The following is a 25,783-nucleotide window of genomic DNA, read 5'->3' on the forward strand; positions in this document are numbered from 1 at the left end:
CAGGCACTGGCACACAGTAGGCGCTCAATAAGTGTATGTCGAATGAATCAGTGAGTCCACGTGGGCCATGAAGAGAAGAGATGGAACACTCACATTTTACACAAGCAGACATAGGACGCCAAACCCTGGCTCTGTGGTCCAAGGGTGCCCTGCATCCTAGCTGGAACCTAATAGTCACCCAGTCATCCTCAGGAACAGGGAGGCGCAGGAACGCGGTCTAACCGAATAGCTGCCCCTCTGTGAGCCTCAGCCCCTCCTCTCTGCAATACCTCTCGTTCCATCACGTGCCTCTCATGCTGGGGCACGGTTGGAGACGGCTGGGAGGCCCCCCAGTAAGCCCTTTGCTCAGGGGTTGGGCACGCAGCTTAATATGTACACGGGGGGCTCCGCTCATTGAGCCTTGGAGCCGCAAGTGCGCTGGGCCATTAGGAAACTTGAAGGGGCCGTGGGGAGGAATAAAACATCCTTCCATCATTCGATAAACATTTATTGGGCACCTACTGTGTTCCAGGTGCTGTCTTAGGCGCTGGGGATACAGCAAGGAACAAAGCAGACAAATCTGAGAACTGCCATTCTAGCTTTAAACGTTTAGCTATCTTCACTCCCAATTTACAGTTGAAGAAACTGAGGCGTAGCGATCACGGAGGTTTTGTAAAAATCATTACCAACGGCAGCTACAGAGCCCCGGCGACCTCCTGATCCCCAAGCGCCCTGCCAGCCAGAGAAACAGCAGGTTCGAGTGCCGCAGGCACACCGGAGGGGCCGGCCTCAGTTTCCCGACTTGCTCCAGGGGGAGGCCGTGAGCGGCCCTAAGCAGGCCTCAGTCGTCTCGGCCAGAGCAATGGGCAGCGGCGCCGCCCGGCCCCTCCAGGGCGCCCGGCCTCCTCTTCCCGGCCGGCCCCGCCCCCGCGACCACGTGACGCGTGGGGGTTTTCCCGTTCCCCTCGCGTGACGTCACGGCGGGGTGCGGGCCAATGGGCGCGCAGGCCGGCGGCGCCGGGGAATTCCGCTGCCCCGCCCCCGCCCGCCGCCCGCCCGGCCCGGCCCGGCGCCCCCCGCAGCCCCGGGCGCCGCGCGTCCTGCCCGGCCTGCGGCCTCAGCCCCTGAGTCGCTCGCCCGACCCACGATCGTCCGCCGGACCGTGCCGCCTGGCCTCCCGGCCCGCCCGCGTGTGTGTTTTGGTGTGGGCCGGCCTCCGGGCCGTCCGACCCCATCGGTCGGGCCATGCCGAGTCGCCGCGTCGCCAGACCGTCCGCTGCGCCGGAGCTGGGGGCCTTGGGTGAGCGGGGCCCGGGTTCAGGAGGAGTCTGGGGCGGGCCCGGAGCTGCGGGGGTCCTGGGGGTCCCGGAGGAGTCTGAGGGTTCCTACAGGACTCGAGGGGTTTTGCGGGGAGAGTGTGAGGGTTCTGGGGACACTGTATTAGGGGGAAGGAAGGAGGCAGGGGATGGGGACGGGTCCGGCCCAAGGTGGGAGAGAGGCGTCCCACTGTGGAGTGGGAAGGGGGCGGGGCCTGACCCTGAGGCAAAGAGGGGGGCGGGGCCCGACTCCCTGAGGGGCGGGGCGGGGCCTGACTGGGAGAAGGAGGAGCGGGAGCCGCTCCTGCGGGATGGGGGCGTGGCCAGGCTCCGAGAGGGAGAAAAGGGAGGGGCCTGCCTCACCGAGGGGGCGGGGCCTAACTCTGAGGAGGAAGCAGGGGTCCTGCTCAGAGTAAGGGGCGGAGCCTGAGGGCTAGGAGAGGCGGAGCCAGACTGTGGCGGAGAGAAGGGGCGGGGCCTGAGCCTGGCGGAGAGAAGGGGCGGGGCCTGAGGGCGAGGAGGGGCGGGGCCAGACTGTGGCGGAGACAAGGGGCGGGGCCTGAGGGCGAGGAGGGGCGGGGCCAGACTGTGGCGGAGACAAGGGGCGGGGCCTGAGCCTGGCGGAGAGAACCGAGAGGGCCTGTTCCGAAAAAAGAAGGGCGGGGCCTGACTCAGAGAAGAAAGACGGGGGCAGCAGCGCCTCGGAAGAGAAGTGGCAGGGTCTCTGAGAGGGAGATGGGGACGGTCTGGAGGCTGAAAAAGTGAAGGGGTAGGGGGCTGACCCTGAGAGAAGGAAGGAGGCAGGGGCTTTCCTAACTGAGGTTGACAAGGGCTCCTCCAGGCCCGACCTTAAGGGGGAGAAGGAGCAGGGCCTGAGGGTGATGAAAGGTGGAGAGAATGACAAACTAGGGGACCTGTCCCCGAGTTAGGGAAGGGGGAGCAAAGCCGGACTCCGCAGGCGACAAGGGGGAGGGGCCTGACTCCAAGGGGCGGGGCCAGGGGAGGAACGGGGTGGGGCTTGGGAGATTCCCTGGTCCTCCCGCTGCATCTCCATCGCCTCCTGAGACGTGTCTCCCTCCCTGCAGGGCCCGCTGACCTCCCCTCGCTCACGCTCGCCGTTTCCAGGACCACGGGTGAGCAGCCCTCCGCAGTCCCTGCCCGCCTGCACGCTCAGGACGGGGGCGGGGGGAGACCTGTGCAGGCGGCCTTGGGCACGCCTCGGCCTGGGGGTTTTGCGAGGTCCACCTCAGCTTTCCTATGACGGCCTGTATCCGTCCCTGCCGGTTGAGATGGGGGCCCCAGGTGGCGGATTAGGAGCTGGACAGGTAAAATTAACCACCTATTCGTGCTCTAAGAGGAGTCCTCTTTAGAGAATCACCATATTCGTGCAGAAGGTAATAATTACATGCTCGTGCCACCACTCCCTCCCTGTGTGAATGTCTGCCAGTCGCTTCCCCTCTCTGGGCTTGAGTTTTCCTCAGCTGTAAATGGGCATAATATCAGTGCTTCCTTTTTAGGGGGATTGAGAGAATACAGGTGAACTTTCAAAGCAGTGTCTGGCACACAGTAAGGGCTCAATAAGTTTTACCCATTACTGGTATAATGACGATAATAATCATTATTATTAGACGGTCTGTAACAGGGGTTCTTAAACCTTCCTGTGCATCAGAGTCACCTAGGGAGCTTGTTCAAACAGATTGTTGGGCCCCACCTCCAGAGTTTCTGATTCAGGAGGCCTAAAATGGGCCCTGAGAGCTTGCATTTCTAGCAAGTTCCCAAGAGATGCTAAGAACCTCTAGTCTGTAAGGTCCCTCAGCCTGTGTCATCCAAAATTCAGTGCTACCCAGGGAAATGCAGAATCATGGGCAAATGACAAGACCCTCTCTCGTAAATCTGCTGGAATTTGGAGGGTAGGACTGAGCCCCATCACCAAGAAAACTGGGTGGCCCCAGTGGGTGAGTCTGAGCCTCTCTCTGGGCGTAGAGTGTTGGGGGGACGGCCCCCAGAAGTGCTGGCTTGGCTGCGGAGAAGGCTCTGCGGGTTCTCTAACAGATCTGGGCAACGGCAAAAGGTGGGAGGTGGCGTTGGGGATGGGTGCTGCCTGGGCACTGGTTCTGGGCAGCAACAAGGCTGAGACTTTTCTGGCCCGAGACCTAGATTTTTGGTTTCAACTGAGAGTAATTTCTGACGTCATCCATTCCGCAAATATTTATCGAGCGCCTGTTGTGTACCTGGCCCTGTGCTGGGCAGTGCCGGGAAGTGCCGGGACTCGGCAGTGACCGAGACAGCCCTGGCTCTGCCCTCCTGGGGTTTCCAACCTAGATGTGGACGCAGACACGTCAGCAAGAAATTACATGTGGATCGATTATAAAATGTGATACAGGCTATGAAGAAGTCTGGGGGGCCGTGATATCGAATAGCAGGCTGGGGATGGGAGAAGCGCTGAGATAGAGTGGGAGGGAAAATTTCCCCCATTTTGATGGGCCAGACACATGCAGCCGGTGAGTGACAGCTCACATTTAAACCAACATCTGTGTAACTCCATGCCCCACGCTCTGAAACCATCTTCCAACCTCCTCGTGTTATAGACAAACTGAGCCTAGAGAGGGAAAGCCATTTACCCAAGTCCATAAAATGCTGTCTCCCAACACTTCATCCAAGAGCGGCCAGCATTTATGTAGCACCTACTTTGTAGCATTTATGTAGCGCCTACTGTTGTGGCAGTTTCTTCGTGCTTCCCATTATCGGCTCATTTAATTTTCACAACAGCCCAATGAGGCAGGCATTATTACTGCATCCATTTTATGGATGAAGAAACCAAGGCACAAAGAGGTGAAGTAATGGGCTTAAGGGCACACAGCTAGCAGATAGCAAAGCCAGGATGTGAACCGAGGCGGTCCAAAGCTCCAGCCCCTGCTGCCCAGGCCTCAGTTTCCCCCCCTGCAGCCTGGGAGCTCCTTGAGGGTCTAGACAAGTCTAACTCGTCTTTGGGTCCCCGGCGCACCCAGCACAGAGGCCTAAGAAGGTTTTTGCAAGTCGAAGTGACTGGAGGTTGGCCCTGCCAGTATCTGCAGCATGTCCCTTCCTCTCTCCCAGCCTCAGTGTCCCCATCTACCAAGTGGGGCTTCTTCCCCACCCTGCTGACTTCACAGATCGCATGAGATAAGGGGTGCGGAAAAACCGCCTTCCACGGAGCAAAGGTCTGGCTGCCAGGAGCCACTCCCAGAGAGTGGAGGAGGAAGACAGGGCAGGCAGCGGGGCAGGTCACATCAATAAGCCCGCGGCCAGCAGCCAGCGCAGGCCACGGTGGGGCCTGGGTGGGGGCATCTGGCCCCAGCCTGCCCTCCCTTGCTGTGTGACCTCAAGGCTTGCTTGCCTCCTCTGGGCTTCCCCTAGTCCTGTTCACGGAATGACAGCAGGTTGGTTTCGATTTCCCCACGGCTCCTTGCAGGGCTGAGCTTTCCCGAGAAGGGAGTAAGGGGCTTCCCCAGCATCCCTGTCACTCCCCCCTCAGGAAGGAGGAGCAAGTCCGGGAGGGCAGGTGGGCCCTGCGGGGGGACCAGGCTGGGATGCAGGAGGTGGCTGTAGGATCAGACACCAGCCAGAGACCTCCTGGGGGGCTGCGGTGGGCTTTAGGAACAGGACACGCCCACAATGTGCTTACCATCTTGGGTATCCATTTTTTTCCTGGTGATCAGACCTTGACTTTTCCTGGGATTCACCACAATGCTTCCTAATCCCTGGCCTGAATGTTTTGGGGAGGCCTTTGGGGGGGGCCCTGATCCTGGGGCCCCCACATTGGGAGCTGAAGGGAGGGTAGCCCAGGAGGGGGAGGTGGGGTTGGGGGTTGGCGCCCCAGGGAGTCAGAGCCCCAGGTTTCCCAGGATGGAGGAAAAGGGAAGCAGGGAGGGTTCCTGGGAGGGTGGGGTTCGGGGGGGTGTCTTAAAAGATGAAAGTCTTCACCCCTTTCTGAATCTCACCTGTCTCTTTCTCTTCCTTCCACAGATGAACTGGGTGAGTATCACAGCGCAGGGCCGCAGGGAAGCTGAGGAGGCCGGGTGCTCACAGAGGGGAGTCTGGCCTGCCTTGTTGGGGAGGGGCGGTCACAGTGTGACTTCCGGGACTGCTGGGGGATTTCAACAAAGTCATGTTCCCAAGCGCTGAGCAGTGCTGGACACTTAGCAAAGACTCAGCATATGTGAGCTGCCTTTAGTGTCCCTATGACCACGACTGTCATTCCTTCCTTCCGTGGACCGCCCTGAGCGCCTGCCTCGCGCCCGGCCCTGTTCTAGGCACTGGGGATTTATTCTCAAACCAAAGTCCCTGCCTCTAGGAGCCGGTACCCTAGTGACGGAGACAGTAGGGAAAGGAATCGATGGGCAAGATCCTGTTAGATTGGGCTTAGGGCTGTGAAGGAAATAAACAGGAAGAGGGTGGGATGGCCTGGGGAAGACAAGTTAGGTTGGGCCTTTCTGAAGAGGTGACGGACGTTTGAGCTGATACCAGAAGGCTGAGAAGGGGCCAGCATGGGTTGGATGCCGGGAGCGTGGAACAGGCAGACAGGGAGCAGGTACAATGCCCTGAAGAGGGCCAGGCAGGCTGGGTGGGTGCAAGCAACAGAAAGGAGGCTGGAGGGCTGGCCCGGTGGTGCAGCCGTTAAGTTCGCACCTTCTGCTTCGGCAGCCCGGGGTTCGCCAGTTCGGATCCCAGGTGCGGACATGGCACCGCTTGGCACGCCATGCTGTGGTAGGCGTCCCACATATAAAGTAGAGGAAGATGGGCACGGATGTGAGCTCAGGGCCAGTCGTCCTCAGCAAAAAGAGGAGGATTGACGGCAGATGTTAGCTGAGGGCTAATCTTCCTCAAAAAAATAAAAAAAGAAGAAGAAGAGAGAGTGGAGCAGGGGAGGGAGGGGCGACGAGGGGCAGGGCCAGGTCATGCAAGGCTCTGTGGCCAAGATCAGGGGTATGGAGTTTGGAGAGGGTTTTATATGGGGAGAGTGTTGACTTTGACTCTAAGGAAGATGGGAGGCACCGGAGGCTTCTCAGCAAACGGTGGGGGTGGGGGTGGAGGACAGGGTCTGACGTAAGATCTCTCCAGTTACGTGGTGGGGACAGACTGGAGGAGGCGAGGTGGGAAACAGGAGCAGGGGTTCAGATGGGAGGTGATGGAGCAGGGACCGCGGGGAGGCAGTGGGGGTGGGGAGAAGCGGTGGGAATGGACGTACACATTCCGCGCAGAGGCAGAAGTTGTTCATGGACGGGACACGGCAGGCGTGGGACGGTGGAGCAACGGAAAAGATGTGCGCCCTGCCAGCTTGCACACGTAGTGGCTGGTAGCTAGTGGCGCAGCTTTGTGAGATGGGTCTCAAGCTGTCATTCTCGTTATGAAATGGGGCGAGATGGAGGCAGGGGCACCTGCTGCTGGGTCTCTATCCAGCTGGGAGGTGATGGAGGCATGGATTCCGGAGACATGATGGAGGGGAGAGGACGTGAGCATGCAGGAGGAGAAACCAGGCCACCCCCAGGTGTCTGGCTTCAAGAACTGGGGGGTTCTGGGGGGCCGTTTGCGAGAAGGAGGGCAGGGGCGTTTTCATGTAGGGAGCTGAGGCCCCTGCCCTCCACGCAGGAGAAATATGTCTCGAAGAAAAGGATGGACTGGAACAGGCGGGGCGGCCCAGGTCTGGGGGCAATCAAGCCTTTGCTGTTAGAATCAGCGTCCCCCCTCTTTCTGCTTCCCCCCCAGAGATCATCGACGAGTACATCAAGGAGAACGGCTTCGGCCTGGAGGGGGCGCCGCCGGGCCCGGGCGAGGGGCTGCCGCGCCTGGTGTCCCGCGGGGCGGCCTCCCTAAGCACCGTCACCCTGGGCCCCGCGGCGCCCGCGCCCCCGGCCACGCCGCCGCCCTGGGGCTGCCCCCTGGGCCGCCTCGTGCCCCCCGCCCCGGGCCCCGGGCCGCGGCCGCACCTGGTCATCAGCGAGCAGCCCAAGCAGCGTGGCATGCGCTTCCGCTACGAGTGCGAGGGCCGCTCGGCCGGCAGCATCCTCGGCGAGAGCAGCACGGAGGCCAGCAAGACGCTGCCGGCCATCGAGGTGGGGCCCGCGGCCGGGGCGGGGGCTGCGCTGCCCTCGCCCCCCCGATTCACGTGCATGTGTTAATTCATGTATTTGATTGGGGGGTATTTTTATTGCCGTTGCTATTGTTGGAAGGAGTAATGCTCTCACCTGGCCCTAAATTCAAAAGGCATTCAAAGAAAGGCCATCTTCCTGGTATTTTGGCAATATTGATCAAAATTACTAGGGCGGCCTGGTGGCGTTGTGGTTACATTCACATGTGCTCCGCTTCAGGGGCCCAGGTTTCATACGTTTGGATCCTCGGCACAGATGTACGCACTGCTTGTCAAGCCATGCTGTGGCAGGCGTCCCACATATAAAGTAGAGGAAGATGGGCACAGATGTTAGCTCAGGGCCAATCTTCCTCAGCAGAAAGAGGAGGATTGGCAGCAGATGTTAGCTCAAGGCCAGTCTTCCTCACCAAAAATAAATAAATAAATAAATAAATTTACCATGGCTGGTAAAGGTCGGGTAGCCTCCTGGTTCACAAGCAAGGCCTTAAGAATCAGAGGGCCTGGGTTCAAATCCCACGTCTGCCATTTACTAAGCTGTGCAGCCTTGGGCTGGTTACTCACTCCCTCTGTGCCTCAGTTTCCTCCTCTACAGAATGGGCTAGTCGTAATAACCAGCCACCTGGGGTTGTCGGGAGGAGTGAAGGAGTTAACCGTACATGCCAAAGACCTGCGAGGGAGTAAGTGCTCCGTAATGACTAGTGTTATTACTGTTGTCATTACTCTTCAGCCGGGCCACTCTGCTTCTAGGAATTGGTGGTGTAGCTGTGCCTGCCGCTGCGCGAAGGGAGGATGTCCAGGGTTATCCTTTGCAGCCTTGTTTCTATGGTGAAGGATCGGAAATGTCAGTGTTAATCAGGAAGCCACTGGAGAAGTAATCGGTGGGCACCTGCTCATGGGAACCCCCCCGCGGCCGTGACACATGTCTGTGCACGGGGGCAGATCAGTGTAGACACATCCTGCTAACACAGAAACCTTTTTAAATGATGTCCCCTGGGTGCTGATGTGGAGGGAGCTCCAAGACACGTTAATAATCCAAATAAAAAGTGGAGGCGCAGAGCCCTGCTTAGGGTATTAGATCACTTTTTGTGTTAAAAAGAGGGAAAGTAAGATTTATATTTGTATTTGCTAGTACGTGTGTAGAGAAACCCTAGAAGGCTGTGCAAATATTAAATCATATGATGTACCCTGAAACCGATAGATACTGCATGTCAATTAGACTTAAAAAAAAAATTTTTTTTAATGCTGTCTTCTTGACCAAGGAAAAAAAAGGGGGAACTCTGGAAGGAAAAATAGAAATAAATAAAGGTGATTACTTTTTGAGGGGAAGTGCTAAATGGATACGGTACAGGTAAGATTTTTTAACTATATACCTCTTTATTTTGTTTTAAAGTTTTGAATCAGATGATGTAGTTGAAAACACTCAAAAATATAAACGTTCGTGGTCAATGAACAGAATTTAAGTGAAATGTAATTAAAATCAACAAACGTCCCCCACGCCTGTCCCCAGGTTCCCCCATTGTTGTCAATATATCCTCTAGGAGTATTTTATGATTATACAGGCAAATACATACTTACATATATACTATCCACCTTTTTGTACATAAAGGGGAGCATAGTACATATATATATGTATACACTGTTGTGCACCATGGTTTTTTTTACTGAATAATATGTCTTGGAGCTCAGCCCACGTTAGCATGTCTAAAGCTGCCCTATTCTCTCCACCATCATACCCGGTTGTGTGCCCGTGGAGCATTATCAGGCAGGTCCCCGTGGGTGGGCATTTAGCTTGTTTCCAGTCTCCTGCTGTGATGAGCAGGGCTGTAGAGAACAACTCGGCTCATCTATTACTTCCTTCGCTGCATCACTCTGGTAAATTCTGGAAGTGGAATTGCTGGTCAAAGGTAATTTGGTGGATGTTGCTACATTGCCCTCCACGGGGCTGGTACGCGGACTGTTTCTCCCAGTGGTGTCTGAGAGGCCTGGTTCCTTGCGCCTCCCCAGTACAGAGACTTCTGGTGCTTCTGGATCTTTGTCCAAATGTTTATTGAGTCTGAATGGTGCACCAACCGTTCCACTAGCCCTGGGTCCTGTCCCCAGCCGTTGCCCAGCCTCCTCCAAATTTCCTCCGGAAGGCAGCCCGAGGGGTTAAATGATGCACCTGCTCCTCTCCCCTGCTCAGAACCCACCCTTGGCTCCCCAGTGCCCTGAGGAGGAAGCCCAAGCTCCTCCCTGGGCCTCCGAGACCTCTCACGGTCTGGCTCCTGCTACCTCCCATGCAACCCGTCCTCACTCACCTCCTCCGGCCACTGGGCCTTTGCGCATGCTGTTCCTCCTGCTGCAGTGCTTTCCTCCTGCAGCCTGGTCACCTCCTCCTCACCCGCGAGGCCTCAGCCCACCTCAGGGTCACCTTCCCTGACCCCTGCCCCAGGTGCAAGCTCCTCGAGTGAGGTCTCCGGCTTCCGTCTCCCTCTCCCTCGAGTGGATTTGCTCTCATAGGTTCATTTGGGTGATGAGCAGAGCCACCACACCCTTCCCCAAGTTTGGATTTTAGGATCAGAAAGACGTGGGTTTGAGTCCTGGCTCTGCCGCTTTCCAGCCCTGTGAATCTTGGCCTCAGTTTTCCTCATCTGTAAAATGGGCCTGAAGCTCCCGTCCGCACAGGACACAATGAGGAAACCGGGGAGACGACCCAGCCCAGGCGTACCTCCTCCTTTTACTCAGCTAGGTGGTCGTAGTTGGTGGTGTTACTTAATTTGGCTCCAGGCATCGTGGCCAACAGTAGCATGCAGTCAGCGGAACATTCTGGAAGAAACAATGGTTTACTTTGACCTGTATATTCCATCACCGGATTTTCAGGAACGGGCCAAGTGTGGTGCATGGAGGGGCAATTACGTAGCCCCTTATTTATTTTTAAGCGTTTTGTCTCCTTTTCCAATTTGATAGGGGCTCTTTTTTCAACTTGATGTTCCACCTTTTTCTTTTGAAAAATTTTAAACCTGTATAAAATAGACAAGAATACGCAACGAACACTCGTTCGCCTTCTGCCACATTTACGTGGTGTCTCTCTCTACACATAGTCGTTTATAGACGGGGATTTGCAAGGAAGGCAGAGATGTGGTGGTGCGTCAGCCAAAATGTTTCTTTGTGTCTCTCTCACGAATGAGGAGCTTTTCCTGCAACGAAGGACCTATACTGTACTCTAGAAACTGAATATGCCTACAAGGATGCTGCCTAATATGAAGTCCATATTCTAATTATCCCAGTTGTCCCCAAAATGTCCTTTCTAGCTGCTGTTGTTGTCTGCTTGTTGATATCCCGTCCAGGATCGCGTGCGTGCCGCGGTTCGTTGTCAGGTCTCGCTGTCGTCTGAATGTTTGTGTGTCCCGCAAATTCGTATGTGGAAACCCTAACCCCCAAGCTGAGGGTCCCAGCCCTGGGGCTCTAGTGGTTTAGAGTCGCTGTTTTCACCGCCGCAGCCCGAGTTCATTTCTGATCAGGGAACCGCACCATCCGTCTGTCTGTCGGTTGTCACGCTGTGGCGGCTGCGTGTGGCTGTGATGCTGAAAGCTATGTCACTGGGATTTCAAATACCAGCAGGGTCCCCCGTGGTGGACAGGTTTTGGCCGAGCTTCCAGACTAAAATGGACTAAGAGAAGGACCTGGCCACCCACTTGCGAAAAAATTGGCCGTGAAAACCCTATGAATCGCAGCGGAGCACTGTCTGATGGAGCCCTGGAAGGGGAGAGGGTGGCGCAGAAACACCGGGCAGGCTCCACTCTGCTGGCCACAGGGAGCGGGGAGGTGCTCAGGCCACGAGGACAGAGCCCTCACGAATGGGATCAGTACTTTTATACAAGAGACCGCAGAGCTCACTTGACCCCCGTGGCGAGTGAGGACGCGGTGGGGAGTCAGCAGTCTGCAGCCTGGAACAGGGCCCTCCCCGGAACCCGGCCGCGCTGGCACCTGACCCTGGACGCCAGCCCCCAGGACTGTGGGAAGTGCACCTCTGTGGTTCGCAGGCCACCCGGTTCCCGGGGTTTCGTCACAGCAGCCGACTGGATTAGGAAGGTCTCTTGGGTGTCTGTTGACCGGGGTCGGTTCCTCGCTCTCTCTTTGCGTCTGGGGACATGGGCGCTTCTGGAGGGCAGGACAGGGGTTCTGTAGAGCATCTCACATTCTGGGTTCACTGGCTGTTTCCAGATTAGATCGGGTGACACGTTTGGTTGGGAACACCCCAGCGGTGATGCTGTGGCCACTCAATATCTCACTTCAAGGGACGTGAGGTGGCAGTTTGTCCCAACACCAGTGATGCTGAGTCAGACCCCGTGGTCAAGGTGGCGTCTTAGCCCGCTGGGGCTGCTGTGACAATAGACCACAAACGGGGTGGCTGGAACAATGGAAGTTGATTCCTCACAGGTCTGGAGGCTGGAAGGCCAAGATCAGGGTGTCGGCAGGGCTGCTTCCCTCTGAGGCCTCGCTCCTTGGTTTGCAGGTGGCTGCCCTCTTGCTGTGACCTCATGTGGTCTTTCCTTGGTGTCCACACTTGTCTGACGTCTCTTTGTGGGTCCAAATAAGGACGTGAGGCCAATTGGGTTAGGGCCCATGCTGATGGTCCCACTAACTCAGTCACCTCTTGAAAAGGTCTGTCTCCAGGTCCAGTCGCATCCTGAGGGACTGGGGGTTAGGCATTCAATGTATGAATTTTAGGGGACGCAATTTAGCCCCTAACAGGTAGTGACGGCCAGGTCTCTCCATTGTCCAAGTCCTGCTTTCCCTTTGTAATTAATAAGTTATCTGTGGGGTGATACTTCGAGGCTGTGTTTTCCCCCAACTTTTATTTCTAAGTCTTTCCATGTAATTATTTTGGCTTGGCGTCAGTTGTGATTTCAAAGAGTTGGAAGAGTACGTGTCCAACAATAGGGGACGACCCGTCTCCCAATCTAGATTCAGGATTTTTAATCCCCACTTTTCAGAGGAGGAAACTGAGGCTCAGAGAGGGTAAGTTAGTTGCTCAAGGGCACACAGCAAGTTTACTCTGGTAATTACCACCGCTTACTAAGTGCTCCTGTGTGCCTGGTACTTAATAACACGCATTGCATGCAGCCGGACCCAGCGGGTTGACTTGGTGATTTAAAGGCCACACACCCAGCGGTGCTGTTGGTGATGGGGTTTTCAGAAGTGGCGATCCATTCTCCATCTAAACGAAATCCAGGCTTCTCTCCATTAACGTGGTGGTTGCAGTCCTTGAAAATTCTGCATATTTAAAAATTATGGGCGAAATACTGTATATAGAAAACAGAGCGGGGGTCTAGGCTCTGATCATTTTAAACTGGTTTGTCACTGACGTGAACGTGGGCAGGACTTGTGTGGGACTGCCCCTGGTTGGGTAGCTTCTCTGGTTCCGCGGACTGCCTGCTGAGGGTTCCCATCATGGTGTCAACCAAAATCACCCTCAATATCCCAAATGCCCCCTAGAGGGCAGCACTCTTCCACTGAGACCACCGGACCCTTGCATTTCACAGGCGGGGGCTTTAGAAGTTCAGAGCTGACTTTAGAGCCTGGCTGGTGCCCCTGGGCCCCTGGGTGACCCAGGAAAGCCCAGTGGCCAAAAGGGTCTGGGCCAGGACTAAAGGGGCTGCTTTCTATCCACTGCCGTCTGTGGCTACTGAGCAGGAATTCTGACCCTGGTTGCCATGGCTTCCCTGATTCAAAAGAGAATCCGAAAATCTGGAATAATTTGGTATCTCACACTTTTTCAATGTAGGCTCCAACTTTTTATTTGAAGGAAAATTTTTTTAAGCTTTTTTCTAGTTTTTTGTTTGTTTTATTGAGATATAATTGATACACAGAAAAATTGCATTGCGTATTTCATGGACACATTTAATGACATTTAACATACACATTTTGATGACAAAAATTTTAATCTACAGAAAAATTAATAGGCTAGCACAGTAAGCACCTGTGGACCGTGCCCCTGTAGTCACCATGTGTGGTGTATCTGTCGCCCTCTGTCCACACGCACAAACACACGCATACACGTGCACACACGCAAATACACACCTTGTTTTTTTGCAAATGAGTTGTAAATATCATGGGATTCACCTTCAGAGACTTCGGCCTTCATGGCCTGAGAGTAAGCTCCTGCAGGGGACAATACCGTTCCCATCCTCGGAAGACTAGCAATATCCCATAATATCGTCTAATAGAGTGTTTGCACTTAAATTTCCCAGCTATCCTCAAAATGGCTTTGGTGGTTGTTTCTTCCTCCTCAGTCCCGGATCCAGTCAAGCATCAGATGTTGCATCGATTGTCCTGTCTCTTTGGTCCCTCTCCTTGATTTTTCAGCTGAATTGTATTTGATTAAATCTTAAGCAGACAGCTCTGTGAATTTTTACACATGCAGACAGTGTGCAACTACCAGCCAGGTCAAAATACGTTAGTTGTTCTCTTTTTGCCCCAAATATCAAGCCCATGTTTTACTGTCTTTCACGACACTGATATTTTTGCCCCAGTGACCCGCAATGTGGGCTTGTCTGGTGTTTTTTCACGACAAGTTCCAGGTGATGCACTCGGAGAAGTGATGTCGTGTCCTTCCCGGCGCGGCCCGTCAGGGGGCGTCCGCGTCGTTAGTGATGCTGACCTCGGTCACCTGGTTAAGGTGATGTCACCCGGGTCTCTCCACTGCAAAGCCACCTTCCTCCCCTTGTCATCAGTGTGTCATCTGGGGGACGTACTCAGAGGCCCCACCTGCATCCAATTTTTAAAAGCCAAGTGGCCAAAGAAAGCGCATCTGTGGGGCAGCCGTCGTGTTCTGAGGTCCCCAGGCCACCAGCGGGGTCTCAGCAAACAGCCTTCCATCATCCTCGGGGGAGAGGGCCAGGGGGCTGCTGAGGGAGGCCCCGGGGGAGTTTGGGGGGGTGCAGGCGTCCGCGATGGGACCCCCCCCCCGGAACCCCTGTCTTCCTGCAGCTCCGGGACTGTGGAGGGCTGCGGGAGGTGGAGGTGACTGCGTGCCTGGTGTGGAAGGACTGGCCGCACCGCGTGCACCCGCACAGCCTCGTGGGGAAGGACTGCACCGACGGCGTCTGCAGGGTGCGGCTCCGGCCTCACATCAGCCCCCGGCACAGGTACCCACCCTGACCCCTCACCCCTCACCCCTGACCCCTTACCCCTCGCCCCTCGCCCTTGCTCTCGGAGATCCTGAGGGTCACCCAGGGAAACCTTAAGACAAGGGACAGCTTAGCCAGACTCCCCCACTGCATTTCCTAGGTGGGGAAACCGAGGCACGGGGGCGGTGGAGGGTCTTCCCTAGGCCTGGAACCCAGCCACCCACACGTACACACGCATTATAGGTATCCCCATTTTGCCGAGGGGGAAACTGAGGCTCAGAGAGGGAAGAGAGCCTGTGGCCGAGCTAGGATTCACTCCCGACCTGCCTTCACAGCAGGGCCCGTCTCTCTCTCACTTCATAACTTATATGTTTTTAATAAATAAAAGATTAAAACGCTCAGAGAGGATGTACAGTGGAAAATAAATTTCCTTCCATCTTTGGTCCTCCAGCTGCCAGTGCCCCTTCTCGGAGACAATTGAAAATATGCTACGCATATCCGTTTCTTTCTCCCCTTGTAAATGCTGGCAGACATTTGTGCCTTGTTTTTGGGTTCCCGTACATCTTGGAGATCTTTCCTCTCTGTCCACTTAGAGCTCTCTTGTCCTTTTTATCGGCTGCGTAGTATTCCAGTGGGTGGATGCGCACAATTCATTGACCAAGTCTCCTATGAATGGGCACTTCCAATGGCTCTGTGGCATTATTAGTGACCGTGCTGCAGTGTGTGGCTTTCTATATAGATCATTTCTTCTCTAGGTTAAATTCCTAAAAGTTACATTGCTGGCTCCAAGTCTGTACGTTTACACTTTTACTGATTTATAAATTTCGTGAACATGTCAGCTCTGTGAGAGCAGGGTTTTTTTCTCTTTTGTTTCCTGCAACTAGCCCAGTGCCTGGCACCCCAGGCAGTATCTGTGGCATGAATGAACACCGCCATATTGTCCCCCTATGTGTAATTGCTGGAGCAATTTCCAGTCCCCCCCACAGTGAGTGAGTCCTTGATTCCTCAGAACCTCACGAGCCCGGGTTGTTATCAAACTTTTCATCTTTGTTGTTTGGATGAGTTAAAAAATTGGCATCACGTTGGTGTTGCATTTGCAGTTTTCTTGTTCCAAGTGAGGTTGGCCGGTGTTTTCGGGTGGTGAAAGATAAGGCACATTCCCGGGTGCCCTCAGGAGTCCCCGACACCCCTGAGGGGTTTGAACCCCACACCCCTCCTGACGCTGGGACCCCTGGGCCTGGCGCACCTCAGCCCCTAGACGGGGCCTCGAGGCAGCCTCTGCCGGAGCCGTGCTGTGGGTTAGAGCTACACCTGCGGCGTCGTGACGACCTCCCTCCCGTCTCCCCCGCCCCCAGCTTTAACAACCTGGGCATCCAGTGCGTGCGGAAGAAGGAGATCGAGGCCGCCATCGAGCGCAAGATTCAGCTGGGCATCGACCCCTACAATGGTGAGTCCGGCGCCTGGCCCGACGGGCCGGTCCTCTGGAGCCCCCCGCCCCCTCTGCGCACCCCCCCCCCCCCTCTCCTTCTCCAGTCCCCGCCCTCTCCTCCAGTCCCACCCACCATCGCCCGCAGGATCTCCACCCACCGCCCTCAGCCTTCCCCCGTCTCTCCCCCAGCCGGGTCCCTGAAGAACCATCAGGAGGTGGACATGAACGTCGTCAGGATCTGCTTCCAGGCCTCTTACAGGGACCAGCAGGGACAGATGCGCCGCATGGACCCTGTGCTCTCTGAGCCCGTCTACGACAAGAGTGAGTCGAGGGGGCCGTGTCCGTTAGGATTGTCCTTGGCCGCGGGTGCCAGGAAGCCCCGCACACCATGGCGTGAGCCTCAAGGGAGCGCTTGATTTTTATTTGTGTATGTTATTAAGTCTGTTCCCCTTGATTCCGTTGCTCAGCAGATCGGGGCCCGGGTTCAGCAGCTCTGTGATTCTCCCGGCCCTTCCCTCATGGTCATGAGGTGGCTGCCACAGCTCCACACATCATGTCTGTGTTCAAGGCATGGTGGGCAGTGTCACCCTGTGTGATGTGCAGGTTGTACACTGCCCAATTCCAGGGGGCAGCTTTTACTATGTAGCCTGTGGGAACAGGGACTCTAGTGTTATAGAACCTGCAACCTGTACAACTAGGCAGCCCTAGGGAAGAGGCAGAGTGAGAAGTAATCTTTCACCCTGGTAGACTTCTGCTTATGTCTCTTTGGCCAGAACTTGGTCCCACGGCCACCACTAGTTGCAGGGGAGTCTGGGAAAGCAAGTATTTACGCTTCTCATCCTCTATAGAGGGGTACAGGCATGGAGGAGAGGATTGGGAATGGCTGTTAGATTTTAGCCAGCCTACAGTGACTGCCACAAGCCTCAAAATGGGGATGGATATTAGTTCAGTCAGAGCTTTTATGGACACAAGAGAGAGAATTTCAGCTCAAATAAGGGAAAAAAGAATTTGTTCCATTACATTAACTAAAAAAATAATCCAGAGGTAGCACAGTGCTTCAGGTCTGGCTGCATCCAGGTGTCCAGTGATGTCATTAGGGATCTGTCTCTTTCTGCCTCTCAGCTATGTTCCTCCATGTTAGAGTCATTCTTGGAAGGGCCCTCTCGTGCAGGGGCAAAATGTGTGCAGGTCTAGGCTTATATCCTACCCCCTTGTCACCTCTCCCCCACTCTGAAAATACTAGGCATTTTTGCTCAGAGTCTCAGGGCTGTCTCTCATTGGCCTGGTTTTAGCCATGTGCTCCTCTCTGACCAACCAGCTGTGGCCAGAACGGGGCGATGCCCTGATTGGCTGGTTCTGGGGCACATGATGGTTGCTGAGCTGGGAGCGGGCTCAGCCCCACCCAATCTCCATGACTGAGGTGGGGAGTGGTCCTGGAAGGAAAATTGGGGGCTGTTAACAGAAGAAGGGCCGGGCCTGCTAGACGGGCAAAACAATAGCTGTCCACTACAGATTTCAGGCCACTGACCCTCATCCAAGAATCATCTCTGACCTCTGACCCCGCCAGCTCTCCCGAAGGTCTGGGGTCCCCATTTTGGCTGGACACTCACCAGTCTTCAGCGTGGAGGACTCACGATTGCCCCTTAACCCCTCCCGCCTGAGCATCTTCTTTTTCCACCCAGACCACGGGTTCCAGGAGGATCTTCTCCATTTCCCACCTCCACACGGCGCAGGGTGGGCGCCCCCGGGGCACCTGGTAAGGGTTTGATGACTGAATTCTCGTTTTTTCTTCCATACCCCTTCCTCTGCTTCTTCCCAGAGTCCACAAACACATCAGAACTGCGGATCTGCCGGATCAACAAGGAGAGCGGGCCGTGCACAGGCGGCGAGGAGCTCTACCTGCTGTGCGACAAGGTGCAGAAAGGTGAGGGGCCTGGGGCAACGCGCGTGCAGGCGGGTGGAGCGGGGTCTGGCGGCTCGTGGGGGACTCTGCTTTGGAGCCCATCACTGTCCCCCTCCCTGAGTTGCTCGCTCACTCATTCCCGTGCGAGGATGGGGGCTGCCTGTGCCCGCCCTGCCGGGCGCCCTGCAGTCCTCACCATGGCGAGCGCACTGCCCAGGAGGCTCTGAGAGGAACGCCGTGGCATGGCATAAAGAACAACCTTAGGACAGATGCGCCAAGGGCTCCGAGTGAAGGAAACAGGACGGAGACACAGCTCGTTTACTTCTTTCACTTCTGTTCCAAAGTCCCTTCTTCAAGCAGGGTTTTTAAAAAAATCCTCAGGGCTGGCCAGATGGCATAGTGGTTAGGTTCCTATGCTCCTGGGGTTTGCAAGTTTGGATCCCGGGAGCCGACCTACACACCACTCATCAAGCCACGCTGTGGTGGTGTCCCACATACAAAATAGAGGAAGATGGGCACTGGTGTTAGCTCTGGGACAATCTTCCTCAGCAAAAAAAAAAAAAAAAAAAAGTAAATAATAATAATAATAATAAAAACCCCTCCACCTGGGATTGCCGACCTGAGCAGAGGGCAAGAGGGAGCCTCCCCTATTACCATCTATTTCTTTTCTGTATCCTTTGCATTTTCTCTCATGTTCCTCTATTATAAATAACATCACCCCCAACAGTAACAAGAAGCTAACATTTCCCTTGCTCCTGCTGTATGCCAAACTCTGTCATCAGTGCTTTGTACACATCTTCCACTAGATTATCTACTCACCTAAGAGTTCTAGGAGGTGGGTCCTGTTATACTCATTTTACAGATGAGCAAACCGAGGCACAGAGAGGTTAAGTAACTTACTCAAGGTCACACAACTGGGCAGGTAGAGATGAGATTTCAATCCAGGTTGTCTGTGCTGTTCCTCCTTTCTTCTGGGAGGAAAAATAAAAAAGAAAGAGTTGAAAAACCATTCAAGAAGGTGGTGAAAAAGTAGTATCTGGAGAAAAATAATGCTGAGAAAGGGGTTAGGGAGGAATGGCTGGGGGGCATGATTTTACTTAGGGGGGGTCAGGGAATGCCCCTCTCAGGAGAGAACATGAGGAGCCATGAAGGATCTGGGTGGCCATCTCGAGAAGAGTGTTCCAGCAGGTGGAGTAGCAAGTGCAAAGGCCCTGGGGTAGGAGCAGGTCTGGCTGCTGGAGGAACAGCGAGGCTGACAGGACAGGAGGGCAGCGAGAGGGGAGGGGAGTGGGAGAACCTGTCGCAGCCTCAGGGATCCCCCCGTCCTTTCTCAGGTTGTGTGATTACATAGTTAGCATCTGTCTCCCTCACGGGTCCTAAGGGCAGGACCTGGGGCTGTCATGGTGAGCAGCTGTGTCCCCAGAACCACCCAGTCCAAGGCCAGTCACACATCAGGGTCTCAGGAAAACCCTTTTTTTTTTTTTTTTTTTTTTTACTAATTCTTTTCTTTTACTAAATCCTTTTTTGGCTACAAAGTTCACTCTTTTTTGTAACCATTTTAAAGTGTCTAATTCAGCAGCATTTAGCATATTCACAATGTCACGCACCACCACTCTCTAGTTCCAGAATGTTTTCATCGCTCCCAAGAAGAAAGCCTGTCCCCGTTAAGCAGTCACTCCCTAGTCCCCCTCCTCTGGTCCCTGGAAACAGCTAATCCGTGTTCTGTCTCTGTGGATTTGCCTGTTCTGGACATTTCCTGTAAACGGAGTCACACACTGTGTGGCCTTGGTGTCTGGCTTCTTTCACTTAGCACAGGGTTCTCGAGGGTCCCCCGTGTGGCGGCCTAGATCAGTGCTGCATTCCTTTTCATGGCTGAGTAATATTCCATTGCATGGCTCTCCCACGTTCATCCGCTCCTGGGCGTTGGGCTGTTTCTGCCTTTGGGCTGTTACGTGCAGCGCTGCTGTGAGCCTTTGTGGATAAGGTTTTATTTGACACCTGTGTTCAGTTCTTGTGGCTGTATATCCACTAGCGGAGGTTCTTATAAAATCTTGAATGAATGGGCAAATGGTTCTTGGGGGGCTCCCTGTCCTGGGCCCTGCCCTGAGCAGTGCAGGGACATGGCAGTGGCAGAGACAGGCCCGGCCCTGCCCTCCCAGGGCTCCCAGCCCAGTGGGAGGGAGAGAAAGAGATAGAAGTTATGACTGTGGGCGATGCTGAGAGGGAAGAAGGCAGAGCCCTGAGATGGAACAACAAGAAGACCAGACGTGGTCCGGGCATCTGGGAAGGCTTCCCGGAGGAGGGGACGTTTAAGCTGAGACCTGAGGAATGCCCAGGAGATTGTTAGGGGCCAGGGAGTTGGGGCCGGGGCAAGAAACTCTTCTGGGTGTGGGTGAACGATGAGAGGGGGCAAGAGTCCTGTGCTGTCATTCATTCACGGCCAGTCTCGGGCTGTGACTTCATGACTTCACGACCCAGAGCCTCAGTTTCCTCATGCCTAAGATGAGCCGCTGGTACGGGAACATGGGATCCCAACTAGCCAAGAATTACCCTAGAAAGAGCGTTTACTGAGGACGGTCTGCGTGCCCAGCCTGGAGCGAGTACTTGGCATACTGCTGCTGGAAACAATCCTGCTTCACACGACTCAGCACCTGTTATTTACTAAGCCTTCTCAACCCTTTACTTGGGGTGACTCGTTTAAGCCTCCTAGCAACCTGTGAGGTCGGTCCCATGCTGTTCCCTCTGTTCAGGGGAAAGAACTCAGCCCAGAGATGTCGGGTAACTTCCCCAGGCCCTGGCAGAGCTGGTGGTGAAGAGCTCTAGCCTGCCTGGATTCCTGTCACTTGCTGGCTGTGTGACCTTCGACTAGTGACTTCACTTCTCTGTGCCTTTGCTTCCTCCTGTATATAACGCAGTTCCTAAAGGTACCTTCATAGGGTTGTTGTGAGACTTAGAGGCATTCTGTGTGTGTCCAACACGTAGAAAGCCTCAGTATGTGGAGTTACTGTGATGAGAGACAATGCAATAAGACAAGAAAAGGAAATAGCAGGCAGACTGGCATCCTGATTCCTCCGCTACCAGCCATGTGACCTTGGGGAAGTCTCTTAACCCCCCCGAGCCTCAGTTTCCCCATCTTTAAAGTGGGTGTGTACAAAAAAGAGTCGACACAGCAGATCTGAGACTGTTGTCCTTTGAAGGGCCTGCTTATAAGGTTGACCGTGGCCGGCTTCTGGGTGCTTGGGTTTTGAGAGGGTCCCCACCAGTCCCTGACTGATCAGAGTGGCTCATTGTGCCTGAACTGTTTGTACAAGCGCAGTGTTGTGTGCTGAGCCCCTGCTTTCCTTCTGGGAGTCTGGCATCTGGGTCTGTGCCAGCAGAAGCTGCCCACGTGACCAGCCCCTAATACAAACCTCGGGCGTTGGGGCGGGCCTGGTGGCACAGTGGTTAAGTTCACACATTCCACTTTGGCAGCCCGGGGTTTGCAGGTTCGGATCCCGGGTGCAGACATGGCACCGCTTGTCAAGCCATGCTGTGGTAGGCATCCCACATATAAAGTAGAGGAAGATGGGCACGGATGTTAGCTCAGGGCCAGTCTTCCTCAGCAAAAAGAGGGGGATTGGTGGCAGATGTTAGCTCAGGGCCAATCTTCCTTGGGGGAAAAAAAAAACCCAGGCAGAGTCTCTAATGAGCTTCCTCCATAAACAGCATTTCTCATGCGTTGTCACGGGGGTGGGGGGGGGGGCGGGAATTAGCATGTCCTGTGTGACTCCACTGGAAGAGGACCCTGGAAGCTGGGGCCTGGTTTCCTGCGGTGACTATAGGCTGAGTCTTGTGAGTCCTCTTTAGCGAAGCCCTGAATCTGACTGTGGCCTTGGGGTCCCCTGACCCGGTGGCAACACTAACTTGACCTGCCTTTCAGGTTGTTAAAAGTATTAAATGAGACAATAGATCCTGAATGGCCCCCAGGAGGTGCCCAACAGGAACTGAGCCGCCACTACGATTCGTCTTATTCTTAGGGATGTTGGGGTGAGGGGCAGCCAAGTGAGCTGGGGGCCCGGTGGGCCGGTGTCCCTGCTTGGCTGACGTCCTCGCTTTCCCGCCAGAGGATATCTCAGTGGTGTTCAGCAGGGCCTCCTGGGAAGGCCGGGCTGACTTCTCCCAGGCCGACGTGCACCGCCAGATCGCCATCGTGTTCAAGACGCCGCCCTACGAGGACCTGGAGATCGTGGAGCCGGTGACGGTCAACGTCTTCCTGCAGCGGCTCACCGACGGGGTCTGCAGCGAGCCCCTGCCGTTCACGTACCTGCCCCGGGACCACGGTAACCGCGGCAATGCAGGATCACCTGCCGCCCCGGGGAGCAGGGCTTTGGCCTCGCTTGGGGTGACCCGGAGGGCAAAGAGGGAGAGGCAGAAGTAGAATGCAGGGGCCAAGCTGCACCGACTGGGGCTCGATTCCGGGCTCTGCTACTTCCTGGCGGTGTGGCCTTGGCCTCTCCGAGCCTCAGACTCCTCCTGTGCAGGATGAAAATCATAATGGCACCACCTCATGGGGTCTGGGTGGTATTTAATCATCCGCCCCTCAGCTCATCTGCTCGTGCCCGGCCCTCTGCTGCGTAGTGCTGGGGACACAGCGGTGACTGAGATAGCCCCAGCCCTGCCCTCAGGAGTCTCACAGCCCTGTGGGGGATGGACCTATTCCCATGCAGTCACAAGAAGAGTGGGCAGGACTGGCATGGAATTGCTCAGGGGATCAGATTGCCTGGAGGGATCAGGGAGGGCTTCCTGGAGGAGGGGACAGCTCAGCTGAGGATGGGAGGATGACTAAGCGCTTCTCCAGGGAAGTGGTGGGAGTTGAGGAAGAGTGTGTTAAGCAGCTGGAACAGCAAGTGCAAAGGCCCTGAGGCAGGATTGTGCCTAGGGTGTTCCAGGAACAACAAAGAGGCCAGTGAGGCTGGAAGTGGATTTGGGTTTCATCCTGATTAAGGTGTGATATCTATTTGCATTGGTCGGCCAAGAACTAGAACAGCTCAGCGGCCTCCTAAATGGTCTCTAAAATGAATTCTTAATTCTTCTTGTTGATGGATTACTTCATATGTCCCTGGTGTCTCCTGAGCAGACAGCTACGGTGTGGACAAGAAGCGGAAACGGGGGATGCCCGACGTCCTTGGGGAGCTGAACAGCTCTGGTGCGTCCCCTTTGCCCCTTTCCACACCCCTTTGCCCCTCTGGGAGGGGATGGCTGACCCCACGGCCCCGCCTCGCTCCTGACTGGGGAGGAGGGGCGGTCGGGATCCAGGGGTCCTCATCTCTGCCTTCCTGCAGACCCCCACGGCATCGAGAGCAAACGGCGGAGGAAAAAGCCAGCCTTCCTGGACCACTTCCTGCCCAGCCAGGGCTCAGGTGGGTCCCGGCTCTGTGCGAGCCCCTGCCCCCCAGGGTGGGCTGAGGGTGAGCTGCTCTTCTGGCCTCCTCAGGGCCACCAAGAGCTCCTACGAGACCAGTGACTCACCATTTAGCCAGCAACCTAAAGGGGAAAGAACAGCAGTTCTGGAAACAGCCCAGAGGCTCTGATCTCCACCAGGCCATTGACTTGCTGTGTGATGTTCACCAAGTTGCTCCACATCCCTGAGCCTCAGAGACTCCCCTGTAAAGTCTCACCGCACATCTACCTCACTGGCCTTTTAAAATTTAACGTATTTATTTTTACAGACACTATAGGACAGGCTCATAAGTGTTTTGTGTGTGTTTTCTCATTTAATCTGCACAGTCTCCCTCCAAGGTGGGCACTGTCTTCCTTCTGCTTCCCCCCTCATTTTTTTTTGCTGAGGAAGATTAGCCCTGAGCTAACATCTGTGCCAGTCTTCCTCCACTTTATAAGTGGGACACCGCCACTGCATGGGTGACGAGTGGTGTAGGTCCACACCCGGGATCTGAACCCGTGTACCCATGCCCCCGAAGCAGAGCATGTAAACTTAACCACTGCGCCACTGGGCCAGCCCTCCCCGCCCCCTTTTTACTGGTGAAGCCCAGAGAGGTGAAGCCTCTAGTCTGAGGACACACAGTTGGTCCGTGGTGGAGCAGGGAGTGGCAGCTGGGTGTCTGTGTGGGTCAGTGACGATGGTTGCGACACAGGGAGCAGGGACTGGATGGTGGGTAAGTGGGGGCGGTCGTCAGAGCCAGCCAACCTCGAATTCAGAGCCTGCCTCAATCCCAACCACCCTGTGGCCCCTTCTTCTCCTGTCTTCATCCCAACTCACATCCAGGGGTTCCCGTGAATGGCTGGCACAAAGTTAGTGCCCAGGAGATGTTAGGAACTTGCCAGAAATCAGAAGGGCCACCTGCATTTTGTTATGATCACATGTAACTGCCTTCACAGCAAAACCCAAAATAACAGGGGCTTCAACAGGACAGAACTTTATTTCTCCTCTCACATAAACACAGCCCAGAGGGAGGTGGTCCAGGGATGGTTTGGTGGCTGCATGAACTTTGGAGTCCCAAGATCCTGCCATTTTCAACTCACCGTTTCCATCTCATGGTCCAAGATGGCTGCTGCAGCTCCAGCCATCAGGCCCACATTCCAACCAGCAGAACTTAGTCCCATGACCACATCAAGCCGCAAGAGAGGCTGGGGAATAGAATCCCAGCAGCGCTGTGTCTCTTTCTGAGGTAAACATCATCAGCCTTTGCTGGTGAGATTTATCTTGTCTCAAAAAGAGAGACACTCTTATAATGACACATCATTTTACCTTCCAATTTGGGGACTGATGACTTCTCACTTGAGTCTCTGACAGTGTGGAGATTTCACTTTTGGGGTTGGGGAGCGTCCTCATCCTTGGGGAAAATTCCCCAGCCCTGCAGGAGCACCGTTTCAATCCTGCTTCCAGAGCTCCCCAGCTGCGTGTGACTGTGAGTTATTTTGCCTCAGTTTGCTTATTAAATCAGGGTGATAGTGGATACTCCAAGGTTCTTCTTGGGATGAAAAGAGGCCACGCTGATAACACCTTTCGCATGGGACAGGACCTTAGATGAGGACCCGGCCCCAAGTTGGTCCTAAAGCCCACCATACTTCCCCGTCTCTCATCTCGTTCCTGCAGGCCCCTTCCTCCCACCGTCAGCCCTGCTCCCGGACACAGACTTCTTCCCTGGCACCGTGTCCCTCCCCGGCCTGGAGCCCCCGGGAGGGCCGGACCTCCTGGACGATGGCTTTGCCTACGAAACCACGACCCCCACGCTCTTCATGCTGGACATGCTGCCCCCCGCGCCGCCGCTCGCCAGCGCTGTTACGGGCAACGGGGGTGCAGGGGCCGCGGTTGGGGAGCCCTCCGGCCCCGAGCCGCTGACGCTGGACTCGTACCCGGCCCCGGGCCCCGGGGACGGGGGCACTGCCAGCCTCGTGGGCAGCAACATGTTCCCCAACCAGTACCGCGAGGCGGGCTTTGGGGGCGGCCTCCTGTCCCCGGGGCCTGAGGCCACGTAGCCCCCCCTCCGCGGACGCAGAGGAGAGGCGTTGGGTGGGGAGAGAGGTGCACGGGGCCCGGCGGACCCAACCGGGATGTCCAGCATCCCCATCCCTAGGGCCGCCCTGAGTCCGTCTCCCGACCTCCTCATCCTTCTGAATCGGACATCTTCAGCGCTGGCGAGAAGCTCCGTAGCATCGCTTTCCCGCGAGCCCATTTTACAAACGAGGAAACTGAGTCTGGAGAGGAAAGGGGGCGTGGCTCCACGCACGGGCTGGGAAAGCTGCGTCCGCCCCACGATCGGGGGCACCTCTCCAGGCGGATTCTAGAGTGTACAGACGGGAGGAGGGCACAGAGCCCCAGCCCTCCTTCCCCAGGCCTGACGGTGGGGGTGGGTTGTTTGTTCAGTCTTCCTAATAAAGATGAGTTTTTGAGCCTTGGGGCTCCGCTCTCATCTCTGC

The 25,783-nt window shown here is 55.5% G+C and overlaps 1 protein-coding gene across 1 annotated transcript; it reads left to right on the top strand.

Moving 5' to 3' along the window:
- Positions 1-841: 841 nt before the first annotated feature.
- Positions 842-25,764, top strand: RELB (RELB proto-oncogene, NF-kB subunit). The gene is made up of 13 exons (XM_044759214.2): positions 842-923; positions 1,109-1,279; positions 2,381-2,428; positions 5,301-5,309; positions 7,041-7,387; positions 14,395-14,552; positions 15,890-15,981; positions 16,153-16,284; positions 17,783-17,887; positions 21,970-22,185; positions 22,983-23,051; positions 23,188-23,265; positions 24,960-25,764. Exons 1-13 carry the CDS (start codon positions 842-844, stop codon positions 25,340-25,342), a joined length of 1,890 nt encoding a protein of 629 aa, XP_044615149.2. The 3' UTR covers positions 25,343-25,764.
- The last annotated feature ends 19 nt before the right edge of the window (positions 25,765-25,783 follow it).

This window comes from Equus asinus, chromosome 26 (assembly GCF_041296235.1).
Source record: "Equus asinus isolate D_3611 breed Donkey chromosome 26, EquAss-T2T_v2, whole genome shotgun sequence".
Classification (NCBI taxonomy): domain Eukaryota; kingdom Metazoa; phylum Chordata; class Mammalia; order Perissodactyla; family Equidae; genus Equus; species Equus asinus.

Bases quoted from the DNA above. Each gene is read 5' to 3' on its own strand.
- RELB (XM_044759214.2), top strand. From the start codon at position 842: ATGGGCAGCGGCGCCGCCCGGCCCCTCCAGGGCGCCCGGCCTCCTCTT. The intron at 7,388-14,394 runs GTGGGGCCCGCG...GTCTTCCTGCAG, and splicing joins AGACGCTGCCGGCCATCGAG to CTCCGGGACTGTGGAGGGCT. The intron at 22,186-22,982 runs GTAACCGCGGCA...TCTCCTGAGCAG, and splicing joins GTACCTGCCCCGGGACCACG to ACAGCTACGGTGTGGACAAG.